Raw genomic sequence first — 19084 nt, 5'->3', positions numbered from 1 at the left:
ATTTTCTCAGAGATGTCATAATTTTATAGTAGCAGTTAATCACAAAGACTGAAATGTTAGCGTGTTCTATATCTGAGAAGTCTTTTTTGTTTAATCTGTTATCAAATACCTTCTCAAGAGCAAGGCGGGGTTAAAACCTCAGGGCTGAAGTAATTTTTGCCTGTTTTCTCTTCTCTAATGTAGCTTGACAAATAATCCAATAAAATAGAAAGTCAGTACCTCACTGATCATGAGTAACAACCTGAGAGATTCAAGGCAGCTTAAGAAACAGAACAGGCTACAAGAATGGGGCACATGAAAGAGGATGAAATGAAAAAGAGAAAGAGCTTGCACAGTTTCATCACACATGGTTCTCGAAATCCATTGATATTTCAGGAAGTCAGTATTTATTAATTATATATTTGAAATATTAAAAATGAATTATTTTTTTAAAGTTTACTCTTCTGAAATAAATTACAAAAGGCCAAAATAACAGCAAAGAGTCACAGTTTTTCATTGAGAAAGACTGTTTAGATTTCCACAACAGCCACAAGGAATGCAAGTGAGACAAGACAGCCCCTGGAAAGTCCCCAGGGTTGTACTGTGAAGCTAGAAAAGTGTCTTAGGACAAGTCAACATATCATGTTTCTGTACAAATAGCATTTAACCTCTGGGAGTCTTCCTAAGAATTAAGTCTCCTCTGGAACTAAGAATTAAGAGTGTGAATAGCCTCCTGTACCCAAAGAGAGAACGTCTTCAATTCCATGATTAGAAAAGAAAACCAACTCTGATATTATCTACCCAATTTTGCAACATCCCCCACAGGCATGCCCTGTCACCTTTTCTTTCCACACGACACAAAGCAAGTCATATTTACTGTAATGCAACAGCAGTCAGTGAGGATCAACAAATGTAATGATTAAACACCTCCTTTTCCACCAAAATCTTGCATTAAGTTTTATATTTTACCTACCTTTCAAAAAATTATCTTCAAAGACCTGGGATGTGACTTTCTGTGGATAATTCACCCCAGCACCCCAAACAATCAGTGGTGTTAAAGTTTCTGAGGGATGACCAGCTCCATGGGATCCTAAGACACACCAAACCAAAAAAAGTGTAAACTTTTAAGACACATGGTGTAAAAACAAACAAAACCTACATATATATGCGCACACATGTGCTAAGTTCTTGTTACAGTATACATACTAAAATCCTGTTACTGACATCCTATTCCAGCTTCATAGCTTATTTTTATGCCACTAACAATAAAGGCTAAATTCAAGCTGCGAGTTGGGGAATCAATACCACTTAAGTCAAGCCCATAAAGACATAACTTTGTATATTAAAAAACCCAAAATGTTTACATACAGAAACTAAAGCCAAAGTATTTGAAAGCCTCAAGGTGTAGAGGAGATACCTGCTCAAAACATGTGCATGTGCCTATCCTGAGAATCCCATGAAAACCAGGGATGGTTGGTTTGAGTAAAATCCACGGGTCCTGAGGGAACTGGCGGATGAAGTTGCTAGGCCGCTATCCATCATTTTTGAGAAGTTGTGGCAGTCTGGTGAAGTTCCCACTAACTGGAAAAGAGGAAACATAACCCCCATCTTCAAGAAGGGAAAAAAGGAAGACCCGGGGAACTACAGGCCAGTCAGTCACACCTCTGTACCTGGCAAGATCATGGAGCAGATCCTCCTGGAAACTATATTGAGGCACACAGAAATCAAGGAGGTGATTGGTGACAGCCAACATGGCTTCACTAAGGGCAAATCATGCCTGACAAATTTGGTGGCCTTCTACAACGGGGTTACAGCGCTGGTGGATAGGGGAAGAGCAACTGATGTCATCTACCTGGACTTGTGCAAAGCATTTGATGCTGTTCCGCGTGACATCCTTGTCTCTAAATTGGAGAGACATGGACTTGACGGATGGACCACTCGGTGGATAAGGAATTGGCCGGATGATCGCACTCAAAGAGTTACGGTCAACGGCTCGATGTCCAAGTGGATACCAGTGACGAGTGGCGTTCCTCAGGAGTCAGTATTGGGACTGGTCCTGTTTAACATCTTTGTCGGCGACATGGACAGTGGGATTGAGTACGCCCTCAGCAAGTTTGCCGATGACACCAAGCTGGGCAGTGTGGTCGACACGCTGGAGGGAAGGGATGCCATCCAGAGGGATCTTGACAGGCTTGAGAGCTGGGCCTGTGTGAACTGCATAAAGTGCAACAAGGCCAAGTGCAAGGTCCTGCATGTGGGTCGGGGCAATCCCAGGCACAAATACAGGCTGGGCAAAGAATGGATTGAGAGCAGCCCTGAGGAGAAGGACTTGGGGTGATGGTTGATGAGAAGCTCACCATGAGCCCACAGTGCGTGCTTGCAGCCCAGAAAGCCAACTGTATCCTGGGCTGTATCAAAAGCAGCGTGGCCAGCAGGTCAAGGGAGGTGATTCTGCCCCTTTACTCAGCTCTTGTGAGACCTCATCTGGACTAGTGCGTTCAGCTCTGGGGCCCCCAACATAAGAAGGACATAGAGCTGTTGGAATGAGTCCAGAGGAGGACCACAAAGATGATCAGAGGGATGGAGTACCTCTCCTATGAAGAGAGGCTGAGAGAGTTGGGATTGTTCAGCCTGGAGAAGACTCTGGGGAGACCTTATAGCAGCCTTCCAGCACCTGAAGGGGGCCTACAGGAAAGCTGGAGAGGGACTTTTTACAAGGGCATGTAGTGATAGGACAAGGGGTACTGGTTTTAAACTGCAAGAGGGTAGATTTAGATTAGATATTAGGAAGAAATTCTTGACTATGAGGGTGGTGAGACACTGGAACAGGTTGCCCAGAGAAGCTGTGGATGCCCCCTCCCTGGCAGTGTTTAAGGCCAGGTTGGATGAGGCTTTGAGCAACCTGGTCTAGAGGAAAGGTGTCCCTGCCTGTGGCAGGGGGTTGGAACTAGATGATCTTTAAGGTCCCTTCCAACCGAAACCATTCTGTCATTCTATGAAATTAGGCATGTGCCCAAAAAAATCACATAGAACTGATCCCTGGTCCCCAAATAAGTATTAGACTTCCATTTCAGAACCAGGAGACAATATGCATTGCAACTGTCATCCTTTCCCCAGTGATACAAGTTTATTTTTAAGTTTTTAAAGCCTGGTAGCACACTCCTTAAAAATTGATAAAACATGACTTCCTTCCCTGGGGAAATGAATTCCTTGCAGATTAATGTATCAGCCACCAAAAGGAGGAAGCTTTAAAACTATGATGTCTCAACAGCAGCTGCACTGAAGCAGAAGCCACGCAAGTCTGAAAGAAGCGCTGGTCATTGAACTCAGTGGGTGACATACCACAGCAGTGAGAGAACCCTGTCTCAAAGAGAATGACATTGTTATACAAACTCTGTGCCAGTCACTGCACGGTCTACAAGATTATACATTTTCCTTGTATTTGCATAGACACACACTCTTCCCTCTGTGTCTGTATATATACATATATTTTAATAATTACAAAGCACAGAGAATAACACATTGTTTTAAGGACAGATTTTTTTTTTAAAAAAAAAGAAAACAAAGCAGAATTGGTTATGAAATTGGGAATAGTATTGAGGCTGTACAACAATCACTATGGTGGAGCTGAAGAACCAGCTTTGCTTTCTTTAAACAGCCCTAAGCATAAGAACACACAGATCTGGGAATAAGATTTCTGATGTTCAGAAATCCCTTGGAAGGCTCAAAAGCAGCAACAACTGCTCTTCTTTGCAGAGCCTGGGAAAAGAGCAGATGGAGAGAGCACTTCCTCCACCCTCCAGGCATGAGTTATTTCTTTCTATTGCAGGAAGACAGTGCAATTTTTGGTGAGCTTTCATTTTAGCTGAGCCACCAGCTCCATCAGCATTTTACTGAGACTCTGCCTCCATGAGTATTTTAAGGCAGATACACCTGAGAGAGGCAGCTGGATCCACCCTCCCCCTGTCAGAAGATCCAAGTTTCAGCCTGATCTGAATTATAAGAGGGGGCAAAAAAGAATTTGATGTTCAGCTGGGTCAGTTCCCTGTTCCACCCCTCAGCACCCTCCAAACACACCTTTTCAGGGGAAAGGGAGGGAAAGGTTGCTGGTGGTCAGTTTTCTGTTCTCTGGTCCAGCATACCACACAGTAGTACTTATGCCAGGACAGTAGCAGGAACAAGCGGCCAAGGTGAGGGTGGGTGTGGGACCACCTATGTTGGTGGTCGTCAGCTCCATCTGAGATCAGCTTAAAGCAAAAGCACAGAGTCAGACTGAGAAAGCAAATTATTTTATTGGTCTTTGCCAACAACCACAGTCTTTGATCATGTCAAGTTCAGAACATGTTCTGAACAGGTAATAGGTACCCCTGCCCTTTTAATTGTTAATTTGTTTTAAAACTGGTGCACATCCCGTTCTGAAAATAACCACTGAAAGACCACAGCAGTTGCTGATACTACAAGCTCAAATTAAAGGCTACTGAACTAGCCTTCAGACCACTGGCTATGCACCTAAGCATCTTCTCTGGGTTTGCTCTTGGACTCACTAAAGTCAACTTTGAAGTTATTAACACTTCTGGCAGAAGATCATGCTTTTTCTTCAAAAGAGAAAGAGATAACAGAAAGCTATGACAGAACAGTGGTTCTCAAAGCCTGAAGAGTTTCTCCTATCACCTTTTATTCCCCCTTCAAATGATCCAGTACATCATGAGAACACTCCAGCAGCACACTCTGGCAGTGAGGAAGGCCAACAGCACCCTGGGCTATGTTAAAAGGAGCATGGTCCAAGGAAGAGATTATCCTCTTCTACTCAGTACCTGCGAGACAACCTCTAGACATTGGATGCAGTTTTGGGCCCCTCCAGTAGAGGAAAGACACCAACCACCTGGAATAAGTTCAGTGGGGGCCCCCAAATTGGTCAGAGGAGCACTCGTCCTGTGAGGAGAGGCTGAGGGACCGGGACTTGTCCAGCCAGGAGAAGAAATGGCTTTGGGGAGGACGAAACAGAGCATCCTGCCTGTATCCCACTGGTTTGAGAGAGGATGAAGCCAGGGTCTCACTGTGGTGCATGGTGGGAGGATGAGAGAGAATAGGCATAAGTTCAAACGAAGCAGGTTCAGATTACAGATAAAGAAAACCTTTTCCCCTCCATGAGAACAGGCAAGCAGCAGAGCAGGCTGCCCAAAGGGGTTGTGTAGGCTCCATCCTTTGAGGTTTTAAAGGCCCTGCTGGATAAAACCCAAGCAACCATGTCTGATGCCAATGCTGATGCTGCTTTGAGTAGGTGGTTGGACCTCCTGAGGTCCCTATAATCATATATCATATATATAAAAAAGTATATATGCACACCTCCCTTATAAAAATTTATGAAATGATTACTTGAAATAGACAAAAAATATATGCCAGAATTAAATTTTTATTGCACGTGACAGCTCAACAATAAATAATAGTCAGAACAGACTATTTTGCAAATGAGCAGGTGATAATTAGGCTGATCTTGAATAAATACACAAATACTTTTGTCATCTCTGATGACAGAAAAAGTCAACATCCCTTCCATTTGAAAAGTTTAGGATTACACACACAAAATTAGATGCTGAATTTTGCCAAGATCATGCCTGAAGCATCCTTTGTTCAAAAGTATCACTGTTAAATCTACACCAAAACTGCCTCAAGTCTTTTGGCCACTATGGTCATGCCCCTCACAAGTGCCCTCTGTGGGTACCAGCCTGGCTGCCCACCTGCCTCACTCTCCTTTCTGTACTCTCAGCTGCTCCACTGACACTTCAGTGCCAGCCTCCTCTAGAAAGATCACACAGCAGTCCCATCCTTTCTGCTGTGCCCAAAAGGCCAAAATAAGCAAAAAGACTCCCCCAAAAAGTTTTTCCCAGACAGGTTTGTTACCTTTCCCAGGTGCTTCAGAGCAAAGTGATAACTATTTCTGTCCCACATTAGCTGCAACAAGACCAGCTTTGCAGTTGGCAGCCAAATAACACAACCTCCACCTGCTTGTGCTAGTTTTCTGCAGGGAGGCTCTGACAGAGGTGGTATTCAGGTCTTTTTCTCCCCATTAGCAGCCACTAAGGGAGTTAAGCTTTAATCTATTAATTTTTTTTCTTGCTGTCTAGATATGCAACTCAGCTGCCACAGGGCTGATGAGGGCCCCTGCAGCCAACTAACCATTTCCTAATTTGCATGGGTCTCATACATAAGAACACTTAGGATATCAAATCAAAGCAGGGGCTCTAAAGCTTCTAATAGGACAGAGCTCTAATCACACTCCAGATACTCATAAACTCAGCTGACTCAACATTTAAAAAGACTCACCCCAATCTGTCATTCCATGGTCAGAAGTTAAAATAAATGCAGTTTTTCCATCATTTCCATAGAAATTTTCTATCATCGAAGCAATTTCTTTTACACCCTCATCAACTTTTTTAATATTTTCCTTGTATTCCCTAGAAAAATAAGAAAAAACGTTATCAGATTCAAGGTGGCTCTCACACTTGGTATAAAGCAAGGTATCCATGGTCATAATGCCCAGTCCTTTGATTATAGACAGTTTTACCCTCTACGGAACTTCAAGCTAACAAAAGGCATCCTAGATGTAAAATCTCTCCTCCTCTAAGTCTTATGTGAGATACTAAATTGTCACAGCACAGTTTGAAGGTTCCTGAAACTACAGTCTCAAATAGATGTTTATTTAAATTTCAAATATGACCTGTCCTTGATTAAAGACTATAATTTAATCACCCACAGCTATCAGGCAAGTTAAGTAGAATGCCAGAACTAAGGAATTCTGCAAAACTCAAACACCTTAAATTGTAAATTTCAAAAATTACTTTAAGCCGGTAACTAAATAGCAAAGAAAGATCTCACCATGCAAGGACTGTTTTGAGATGATGCACAGATCAGCACAGATCCCAGAGTTCTGTGGAATAAAGGCTAAACCACAAGTTTGTATATTTTTAGAAAAACTGACCATGATTAACTTTCAGCCAACTTATTTTCAATTTGTTGGCTTTGCTAAAGTCACTTTTAAAACTCTATCTTCAAAAAATAATAACAAAAAGAGCATGAGACATATAGCGAGTATGAACTCTGGAATGATGTTGGCAATCAGAACAAGGATTTTGAAAGTATGCAAGGATCAAGAGAAAGAATATCCTACATTCAAAGTTATGTAAGGAAATGAAAAGAAAGTTCTCAAATAGCACACTTCAAGATGAATTGGTGATGAGTACCATTAATCTAAACTCTTCTCTTCGTTCAAGTGTCTTAAGGAAAGCTAAAACATAATGCTGGAATTTGCAGCCATTATTCCTGAGCTTACTATTGTCTATGAATTCAACCATACCATTTCAGCCATGGGGAACCCAATAACTGCTTCCATTTTTATAGTTAAAACTGCAATTTCCTACATATCCTCTAGATCATATGTTGACTATAACGAAGACAACCTGATGAAAATCAGACTTCAGTAGAAGAGTACAAGCAGGGACACTGTATATAGCAAAAATCTGTCACTTCTACAGAGGAGACCCTGGAAACAAAAAAACCCCAGAAAATTCCAAACATAAGTAATCATGGTGACATACACGACCTACTGCAGAAACCCTCAAGCCTGCAAGTCTTGTTTCAGGCTTGATAAATAGTACTGTTAAAAGAGTTACTATATGCATTTAAAATTAATAAGAAATATATGCTTAATCTCTCAATTACCTTGAGTTTGGCCGATGAGCATGTCCGTTTGTGTCTATGCCTAGCAAATGCAGGAACAGAACCACTTTGTCCTCATTCAGTACAGAGAACAACGTTTGATTACTTCTGGAAGAATTAAAGAAGCTCTGTATGGAACAAGCCATTAAAATATTAATCTGAGTACAATAGAAAAACAAGATAGGCAACCTATTAAAACTAAAACGCAGCTGTTTCCATGTCAAAATACTAGTACTTGTTACAGTTATAAAAGAGAAAAATTAATTACTTCCCAGTTTACTTATAGGAGGATAACTATCATCAATATAGTCAGTCCAAAGTCTCAGCTTATCTGAGACAGGTAACACTCTTCAAGTTGAGAGGTCTTTTGGGATTTTTTTGGTTTGTTTTTTGTCTGTTTGAGTTTCTTTAGGCAGAAATACCACATAACTGCATATCACCCCTTCTTTGCCTCCTGTGTAATCACAATGATGAACCATTCTGAGCGCCACTTATGGCTTTACATTTCCATCGATTTCTTGACTTCAAGCTGGAAGCAAATGTCTCAAATACTCTTGCTTTGGAAGCAGGTTCTGCAGGACTGAGATACCAAGCTACAACTTGTTTGCAGAAACCAAATTAACACAGAACAAAACAAGACACGCTTTGCAAATACATGAACTACAGAACATACATCTACCTTGCACGTGTCCTACTTAAGCATCCCTGAGGCGGGTGCTGGGGGGGGATTTTCCCCTCAGACTGAATGAGTCTTGACATGGCTACTCTGTGTTAGACCAGCCATATTACAGCAATGCAAAATGCATGCAGATAGCTATTCCAACACGATCTCCTTAGTAACAGCACTGCCCGAGGAAACAAAGTTGGGCAGGGTTTTAGTTCAAAGAGCATCCAGAGAACCTCCCAGCACACTAATATAAAGGAAAGTGACTTCGAATTTTACTCAAGAGTTCAGGGAAAATGCTGGTAGAGACAATGAACCATTTCTGCCACCAAAGAACAGAGCAGTCCACCACAGGCCTGTAATAGTGGTGGAGCTCCTAAAAACTAAAGCTCCCACCTTGTGTAAATGGAAGTCGCTGCAGCAAGAGGAAAACCAAACTGGCAGCAAGAGTACCATAGTATGCTGTGTCAGGAAACCACGGCAGTATGCAATGCCACCTTTTTTTCCCCCCTGAATACACACAAGCTGTATGGACTAATATTTGCACGCTCTCAGCTTCAGCTCTTGGCCAAATAAAATCATAACTAAAGTCCAAAGATATTTTAAGTAAAGATACAAGAACAACATCCAATCACATTCAAAAGCAATATAATTATTTTTATGGGGGTTTCTGTTTCCCACAGGGGTCCATCCACCTGCACATGTTTGACTGCAGACTGAAGAAGCCTTCCAGAGCACACCAGTAACTTACAGGATACAGTATAATTCTGGTTTCTTATTTTTAATTAAATAAAAGGAAACAAATATATCAAAATAGAAAAAAAGGAAACTCCCAAAATTAAATCCTAAAATGCAGATCAGTATCAGAAGACAGGTATCTTTCTATCACAGACTGATTAAGCAAAAGAAACCGCTGCGAGGAAGGCAAGGCCTGAGCTTCTCTCCCACCAGACGAGTCCCCATGACGTACAAAACCACCCCACTCCCCCAGTCACCTCATAACCCAGAGCAGCAGCAGCCAGAACACCTTGCCCAAGCTCTGGCTAATTAAGAACGAGATGACACAAGGAAAGCGAGTGTAACCCAAGATATGGCGTCTTTTCCCAGAGCAAAGAGCAAGCTTTATCCCGTGGAACATTTTTTAAACAGTGTACTGAAAAAAGCAAGTCAGAAGTTCACCACAAGGAGTTACTTTCAGCTGATAGAGGTGGTGAGCTGGGAAGCAGGACACCAAACAGCAAGGGCAAAAACCACTTCTTACTCTGGTCATTGCTGAACTGTTTGCCCAGTGCTATCCTTCTATGTCCTTGTAGCCTGCTAAAGGCCTCCTCTCTTTGGTACTCAGTATTCACAAAACTCGAGATCTGCAGCCACTAAACATTAGTTTTGAAGCCACCATTAACTGTATCTTTGTTCTCAATTTCTTTTGATTCCCTTTTATTTGCTCTACTCACTAATACTACCTCCCTTGTATATTTAAGCTGAGTGTCACCAAGAAGTTTCGGAGGTGGGAGTAAGAAACATAAAGAGGCTGAGAGAACTCAGTTTCTCCAGTATCAAGGAAAGGCAGCTAAGATCTCGTTGCTGTCTACAACTGTCTACTAGGAGGGTGAAGAGAAGATTGAGCCACAGTGCTCAGAAGGCCTCGGTGATGGGACAAGGGGAAACTCACAATTTGAAATGTGAGAAATTCTTGTAAGATAAACAGACTTTTAAAAACTATTTTTTAAACCATAACTGTAGCCAGATATTGGAACAGGTGCTCCAGAAGTTGTTGAGTTTCTGCCCTTGAAGATGCTCAAAACTGGACTGGGCAAGGCCAGAGCAGCCTGCTCTAACTAGACCTCCTTCATGCAGGGAGTTGGACTTTATGACCACTACAGCTTTCTTCCAACCTTCTTTTTCTACGATTCGGGCAACTTTCCTATGAATTTCTGGCAACTAACAACAAATAATGCCTTGGCTACAACCAATAGGCAATTTAGTAAGATCAGCAATAAGTTTCCCATTAAAACATTCATAGTAAACTGTAAAGTTAATTATAATATAATACTAATTAAAATATTACAAGAGAAGTTTGGTTACAACTATGTGAAATCTTTTAGTATCATCCTCTTCCTTGGATGGAAGAAAGCAAAGAAGAAAAAAAGACTACTTAGAATGTCTAGCAAATACATGATTTACTGATGTCTGAATAAAATACGGACTCCATAGATGTTTAACATAAGTTGTTGGTGACCATTTGTTCCCCCAAACAGAGCCCTCCATGGAAGCAAGATCCTTTAACAGACCTGATAAACTGTTGCTGACTGCATGGATGTACAGAGAGACAGAGACCAAACAAACTTTCTCCTTTCACAAAGCTCCTTCATACATAAATCCAGGACAACTTAATTAAATTGGTTGATTAAAGTTGTATACACTGATTTGTGTTCATGTGAGAGTTTAAATAATTATGCCAGTTTTTAGATGTAAAATAAGTGTACAAATGCAGGATAAACATATATATGCCAGGTTTATATCAGTTGAGCATGCTCATCCACAAGACTCCTACACATATTTAAAATAACTCGTTCAACCATTGCACTGCTAGTTAGAACAGAGCTATCTGTATTGAAATCCACTGGCAGAAATCAATATCAGGTCATGGCACTGTCTGCAGAGCTTCGAAGTTTAACATCATTCAGTTCTAGACATCGGCCCCAACCCTGCACAGAAGCGACAGTCTGAAGGCTTGGTCTGGCCTTCTTCCAGAAGAAAAGGGCCAAAGGAAGAATCAAGTACTGTGTTCAAAACAAGAAAAAAAAAAAAAAAAAAGATAAATGTTTGCCATCTGCACCTACATGCCCATTTAAGTCAGAAGACATCAACTGAATACCTTGAGCATAATGAATTGTGGTTAGACCATTACTGGTACTCATTTCCAAGACTGGGGAAGTGATCGTCCCTCTGTACTCGGCACTGGTGAGGCCGCACCTTGAATACTGTGTCCAGTTCTGGGCCCCGCACTTCAAGAAAGATGTTGAGGTGTTGGAGCAAGTCCAGAGGAGGGCGACCAAGCTGGTGAAGGGTCTGGAGGGTCTGACCTATGAGGAACGGCTGAGGGAGCTGGGGTTGTTTAGCCTGGAGAAGAGGAGGCTCTGAGGTGACCTTATTGCAGTCTACAACTACCTGAAGGGAGGTTGTAGTGAAGTGGGAGTCAGCCTCTTCTCCCAGGCAACTAGCGACAGGACAAGAGGACATAGCCTCAAGCTTCGCCAGGGGAGGTTCAGGTTGGACATTAGGAAGAATTTCATTTCAGAAAGGGTTATTAGACATTGGAATGGGCTGCCCAGGGAGGTGATGGAGTCACCATCTCTGGATGTGTTTAAGAAAAGACTGGATGTGGCACTTCGTGCCATGGTCTAGTTGACATGCTGGTGTCAGGGCAACGGTTGGACTGAATGATCCCAGAGGTCTCTTCCAACCTGGTTGATTCTGTGATTCTGTGACTGTTTGAGTTCCTGGAATTTTAATCATTTTACCCTAAAAAAGAGTTCAATTCTATAAAACTGTTTTTCACAAAACAGTTAAAATCAGAAATGCATTAAAAAGACTTTTTTTTTTTTTCCCTATTAGTTAACCTAGACTCCCAGTATTTTGCTCCCTAATTTTTGTTTAGCACAGACTCAAACTATGATCTAGGTAAAGGTTATTTAACTGAGAATCATTGGGCCACATCACACTAAATTAAACTCAGTCGCTTAATTATTTTGAAGGCTTCTAAAAAGAAAAACCCCAAAATCAGAAAAAAACCCACAGTCAAACAACTCCATACCCATCTGGATCTCCATGCCACTCCCAAGCTATTAGCACACACTAAAATTATTGAGTTTTAACCCAGCTGCAGATAAAAACTCCACCCAGTCTAGTCTATACTCAATTTTCCCTGTCCCAAGAAAGGGCTAGGATCACCTTGTACCACGAGCAGACATGACAGGAACTATCAACTATCATACATTTTTTTCTTCCACTCATGATTTAAGCAATCTGCTTCTGATCCATACAAATAAAAACTAGTCAAAGTTTCACATCTCCTGACCAACTGAGTTATCGTTAGTTAGGACTTTTTAAGAGAACAAGGAATTTCAGGGTGCCACCCCTAGTAGCCCAAACATTAGTTAGCCATTCTCCATTTTATCCCCATCTTTTTTGGGGCAGAGGAAGCCACAAGTGGCCCTCGTGATGCTTGAGACCTGCTGACTACACAGTACAGAGGGAGTACACATTAGTGTCTTTTACTTTCTAAAGAGGCAGAAATCCAGGGACCACCTTGCCCAACATAGAGTTAAACGATATGTTGTTAAATATTTGAGATAAAACTCAAAGGAGAAAAATAAAAAAAAAGTATGCAAAGCAGAATTTAGATTTCAGCAAATTGTCATTGCTACATATAATCCCACCAGCACAGCTGAGTTGTTCAAGCTATAATAGCAGAGTGACCTTGGTTTCAGTCAGCCTCAAGTTTCATGCTTCTGAAGCAATTACTGATGTGTAATTGAAGAGACAATTAATGGAATGAGTGTTTTACACCAGTCAATCAAGACCCATCCATTCACAGTACAAAATTTAGATGGGTAAAATATGTCTTTAAAATAATGATGCTGGTTCCAAGGAAAAAGTCATCAGTCATGACATATATATTAAACGTATCATTACAGTTTGAAAGACGAAATGCCACTAGGTGTTCTGAAGTAAAAGAAAGGTAGTACCACCCTCACATACCTGTGCAGCTCCAAATGACAGCAGGGTGCAACTTTAAGACAACAGCTATTCAAGTTTGATTTGTATTATTCATATGCATTACAACACAGCAACCTGGCACAAGTGCACATTCAGGGAGAGGATGGTAGTTAGAAAAAAAACCCCATCTTTTCACCCGCAAACTCAGAAAATCACTTCCTTTGAAAATCAGCAAACTATAATGAACTTTTCCACCCTATGTCACTGTTTAAAGTAGACTTATCCTTGGCTTCCTAATATAGATGCTGATTTGGTTTATTGATTTATTTGGTTTTATTTTTGGTTTGATTTGATTTATGCTGATCAGCTAATGTTAATGCATACAGCCCAGAGATCTTGTGGAAGAAGTTTTACTAAGTCTTAAACTCCATTAACATTCTTATAAGATCCAGAAAGTAATTCACCTAATTGCTCCACTGATACAGATATTTATACACCAATACCCACTATCAGCATTTCCTAATCCAGGACAAGTGAGGTTGCATGGAATAACATGAATACAGGAATTAATGAATAATCAGAAACTATGTGCCTTGGACTATTAATACTTACAGTGACAGTGTCACAGAAAAAACAGTGATGAACCAGCACTGACCCAAGTCAGCTGAGCAGAACACCACGTGAACAAGTTATACTGCTTCAGGGCCTAAGCTGCCTCTGCCCTCCCCGCTAAACTAACTGTGACTCCTCTGGCAGCCACAGCATAGCATGAACCCCAGCAGATAATCAGGAGACAGCTACGTGCATCGGAACAAGTCACACTGTATAATTACTGCTGGTACAAGCCTGATGAAAATTAAGTCAATAATATTGTCCATTTCTTTCTCATAATGAAGACCTACCATTTCTGTCATGCCATAATACTTGTTATAAAATCCTTAACTAATCATATTCAAGATTTCAAAGGGTATGTAGTACTCTAAGATGGGTTTGAGATTATATGCAAATTTAAGTCAAAGAAAAGCCAAGAATGTTTTTAAAGGGTACTTTTATTAGTGTTAGTTTTTTTATGAGCATTGAATGACAAATACTTCCTCTAAGCTTCCATTACACTAGTCATGATAATCAATTCAAGCAATTTTTACTTAGGGCCCCAAGTGACAGGTCTTTCAAAAATTTCTTACTTTCTAGTTCTATGATAAAGTTAACATGTTCTATGACAAAGTTAACATCCAGCTGTGCTTTTTATACACAGGTAGCATAAAAAGATTCTCTGCTTACCTTAACATGATCAAAAACCCACGTGTCAAGCTTGGATGCATCTTGTGCTCCAAAGTCTTCACTTTCTGCTGTGTAACAAAATGTGTAAACGTGATCTCCAGTAGCACCTACAAAAACAATATAAATGGAATAGGAGACAGAAAAGTTTTCTTCCTTTTATAGGAGCAGAAACCTATCAAGAATGACAATCCTGAAAGAAATTGTCTGTTTATTTTAAAACTTCCCATCATTTATGTTTTTTGAAGCATGGATACCATTTTAACTCATTAGCTTATCAGCACCTCAGAGGAATGAGGAGCTATGTTATCCAGTATGCTCAGGTGAGGAAAGTATGGAAAAGCAGACAGGAGCAGAACAAATCCCAGCTAAAGCAAATTAAACAGAATTTAGTATTGGAACAAGGAATTTCACTCAGAAACTTCTAACAGAGGAAGCTACACATTAAGAGCTTTGTTTGAACACTCGTGTTTTGGGGGGTTTGTTGTTGAAAAAAAATGTACTTAGCTTTTGGTTGTTTAACTGAATCATACATGACAATCCCCTGTCAATGAGGCCCTTTACACAGGAAAACATCATGCATCACATATAAGGAAGGCAACAGGAAGGATGTAACTTAATTACTGTACATCAATTCTAGGAAGCAACTCAGTATTGAAAGCCAAGTGGACAACTTCAGAAAGACAATATTCAAAGTCTGCATCTTTAAAACAAGGATTCAAAATATTAAAGGGAGAACTACTGGACTATGTTCAGGCAGAAAGTACAACATGAGGGCCACTGATGCGAAAATACAGCATCTGGACAAGGCAATTTCATTCTGTACTCACTGTCAAGAGAGTAAATCAGAGAAGCGGGGGGGAAAAGGAGGAAGACCTAGACAAAAGCAAACTTCTAAAGACCTGGAAAAATCTGAAGTTAGCTGAGGTTTAATGAAACAAAATTCAGTCAATGGCTGAGCTGTTACAGCTCAGGGATGCTATTTCTACAATGACTATGTAAACTCCCAGAGGGAAAATGTTCTTCTATCAGTTGATGGTCAGAGAGAACATAACCAATTTGCTCGATGTCACAATTACATAATGCAGTTTTGTAAGCTTCCAGGCTTGTGAATGAACTAACGTCCCAGTATAAGGGAGCTATTTAACCAAGATTATGTCCAAACCCACATAAGGGATGCAGGTATTTCAGACCAGGAAGATGAAAGCTGACACAGATTTTCTGGTGCAGCTCCTCCTTGCCCCACAGGAGATGTTACTACTACTTAAGACCCAGAACACTCACTGCAGTTCTCACAGTCTGAAAGAAAAGGAAGAAAATACTCCCAGGCACTAAAAAGTGAATTAAGGAGTTCCAGTTGGATAAATGGGTTCAAAAGAAAAAATACGCCCTGGCCATCAATGTCAGGATGACTGATGGTCTAAGATGGTAGAGTGCTGTACTGGTTTTCTGCAGTGTCACAGCAAACCCGAGAAGACCTGTCTGTGAGAGGTGCCACATCAAAGAAGCCAAATGAAAGCATGCAGTTTGCAGACCAGGCAAAGGAACACATCTACTACTTACCCATTTCTAGTCTCTACCAGAGCAAAAAAAAAAAACCAAACAACTCACCCAACCCTGCATTGCTATAAAGAGAAACAGTAGCAAAATGAAGCCATACTAGGAAAGTTTTGGAGTGCCTGCATGGCTTATGAAATAATTGATTTTTTTTTTTTTAAATAAGAAAACCTACTATGCAAAATGTTACAAAATATTATTTTCAGTCATTTGAGAGGTAGCAGGCAACAGTATGCCCAATACTTTCTTTAAGTCTGGGGACAAGGAAGCAAAGATGGGATAGAGAAGAAGGAAGTCAGGGATGAAAATGTCCTTTAGAAGCAAGCACAGAGCTCTGCTGGGTTTGGTGCTGCCATTACACTAAGCAAAATAACTGGAGGTGCCAGAAACTCCCACACCAGGCACTACCTGTTCCTATTGCAGACCTGTCTGGCACATCATCTCGCCCTCAGCATCAATATTCAAATATTAGGAACCGGGAGCAAATTATCACCCTCTTACAATAAGATTTACATCCTGTGCAAAGCAAAGCTCTCACTGCTAGTTGGGCAGGTCCTGTGTCTGACAAGCCGTTCATGGGTCAAAGCCCAGACCAGCAGGAGACTTTTGCTAGCAAATTTTGCAGGTACAAAAGAGAAGAAAAAAGAATGAAGGAACAAGGACAGTCAGACACCGAGCCAACAGAGCGTGGGCATCAGAGAGCTGTCATTAAACACAGCCAGGTGAGGAATGTGAGAAATTCTAAATTTTTCTTGGTGCTCTGTAGGAACAAGGAACTAGAAGAGGAGACCAAAAGGTCTGTCTGTCCAGAATAACCCTGACAAAGGTTTGTCCCAATTGTCCCCATGGTCTTGATGGTACCCTTCTTCATACTCCAGCTAAACAATGACCCTAGCCTTGCTGCTAGTTTCCAAGAGACAGAAAAGGAACCTGTAGAACAAATGGCAATCTGGGTGTAAAGGACTAATATCTACTTCCCTTAACAGAAGCAACAGCCTCAGCTCCTTTGTCAGTGTGGCATTTAATACTTTGGATTATAGTCCAACCTAGACCCATGACAAAACAGCACAGGACTGGTCTGTTCAAGTCAAACCTCAAACTCTGGAAAGTCTAGAAGAAAAACTGAAAATTTTAAAGAGCGTTCTGGAAATAACACAGGCATTTTCAAAGTACATTATTTGCAGATAATTTCAAGGTCATAATCTAAAAATATCATAGGAAATAAGGTTAAAATTAGCTCACTGAATTGGTGTAGCTTAAGTAAGTTTAACTATTAGAAACTAATACCTTTTAATCCTGCTTAAGATGTAAGTAAATTGCACACCAGTCCCAAAGGTACTTTGGACATTTCCTCAGACTAATCACACAGTCATTGAGACTTCGACAAATTTAGATTTCATGCATATCTATTTTGATATTAAAAGAGATCTGTGAGCATTTTATTTACCTTCTCTATAAAATCCTCAACCATTTCATTTAAATATTTATTTTATGACAGGAAACAAAGGATTTTTCTCTCCTTCCCAAAAACCAGCAGGTGTTACATACTCTTTATGCATCATCCAATGAAAGCAGTGAAACAGTTCATAAAATTCTAAACATTTTGGCATGATAAAATACACACAAGAAGAGTCCTGTGACCTCACTAATTTGCAACATGGAAAGAGGAAGAGAAATTAAGCTATGCCCCCCTATCTCCTTTTTGGCTTTTTTGTAAAAATAAAGTTAAAGAACAAACACTTTATTCCATTCCCTTCTGTATTAAAAGCTTCTCCTCTTTGCAAAAATGGAAATACCTTTTTCTACTAAAAGAAGTTAATCCACCTTTCTATCCTAAGAAACTATGATTCATTTTCCCAGACAGCATCTACTTCTCAGACACAGTGCTGCACTAAACCTTTCTTAATTTTGGGGGATTTCCTTTCCCCTGCAAAAGAAATCTGCATTGTCGATGCCACTCAGAACAAGCCATATTGAGAGATGCAGCAAAATGATGGTATTACCCTTGCACTTCCCTCCAGATAACATCAAAGCTGCTTCCAAATCCTCTGCTTATCTTCTTACTCAAACGAAACTAGTAGAAGGGCAGGGCTCAGGAAAATTCTTGAATTCCCCAAATATTTTCCCAAGAACATATCTCCAAAAATGTAAATAATCTGTGCAAGGGCAGTGTACTACCTTTCCCCTCTCCCCAGCCACCGTCACAATATTCTCAAATACAATCTGTAATCTGAGGTCATTGAGAAATCATCAGGAGATATTTTTACAGTTTACCATAAATTTAGGAAGATAAGCAAAGAACAGAAGAGATGTGTAGGGGAAGAATATCAGGAGTAGAGGGGGAAGAGACTGAAGTTCAGAAAAAGTTCAAGAATCATTGTGAGAAATTTGATGGACACTTTTTCTAAACCAGTATTAGATTCCACTCCTGTCCTGTCTATCCCATTTTTCTGATTTGTCAATGCCAATCCTTAAAACAGAACAGCAGCATGTGCCCCTAGCTTGTCCCCTTTTCACTTCAGTCTGTTTTACTCTGAGATTATGGGAAAGTGTGTATATGTCCTCAGTCTTCCAAGAACAAAACAAAATGAAACTTGGAGACCCTTTAAATGTTTGAAGTGTTGCTCAGCAATTTATGCATGCTCAAAGACCAATGGCACTCAGCTGACAAGACTTTAACACGCTGCACACCATGGGGAAAAGACCTCAGCTTCAGGAACAGTACAGGCAGTTCCTACTTGCATATAGCTCTTCCTTTTACACATTATTGTTCTGGAGTAGAAGTGGGATAACCCACAACAGGCTGCTTTTCCAGCTCAGACACTCAAAAAGCATGGATGTTGTTCTATCGCCTGACCCACTGTGAGATGCATGCAGAGGAAGAAAAACCCCAGCTGCAGGCTTGCAAACAAGAACTTTGAACCTCAACCAAAGAAAAAATATTAAGTCCTTTTAACTAAGGGTGTGTTTCCTTTAGTATGCTGATAAAATTAGGTAAGACCTATCTAAAAGGATCTAAAAAATAGGGATATCCTCTTTAAAAGCTTGCTTCTTTTTCTCCACTCAGTCTTGAATTCACAAACCAGAAATCAGGTATACACAAATATACAAACTGGAAATACTTCATTCACCTTCTTCTCTAAGTCAAAAATTGTAAAAGTCTCTATT

At 40.5% G+C, this 19084-nt stretch overlaps 1 protein-coding gene across 5 annotated transcripts in view; it reads right to left on the bottom strand.

Annotated features, from left to right (window-relative positions):
- PIGN (phosphatidylinositol glycan anchor biosynthesis class N) overlaps window positions 1-19084 on the bottom strand; it is a 113153-nt gene that overhangs the window by 72655 nt on the left and 21414 nt on the right. For all 5 annotated transcript variants that reach the window (XR_011047796.1, XR_011047797.1, XM_068396071.1 and 2 more), the window contains exons 5-8: window positions 14363-14469; window positions 7699-7823; window positions 6304-6434; window positions 953-1069 (exon numbers count right to left, since the gene is read on the bottom strand). Coding sequence is in view for 3 of the 5 variants with exons in the window: in XM_068396071.1 (XP_068252172.1) it covers window positions 953-1069; window positions 6304-6434; window positions 7699-7823; window positions 14363-14469 (480 nt within the window). In the remaining 2 variants the exon portion in view is untranslated. The remainder of the gene's footprint in view (window positions 1-952; window positions 1070-6303; window positions 6435-7698; window positions 7824-14362; window positions 14470-19084) is intronic.

The sequence above is a fragment of the Nyctibius grandis genome, chromosome 3, assembly GCF_013368605.1.
Source record: "Nyctibius grandis isolate bNycGra1 chromosome 3, bNycGra1.pri, whole genome shotgun sequence".
In the NCBI taxonomy this organism is placed as follows: Eukaryota; Metazoa; Chordata; class Aves; order Nyctibiiformes; family Nyctibiidae; genus Nyctibius; species Nyctibius grandis.
This window is presented reverse-complemented; position numbering and strand designations above follow the sequence as displayed.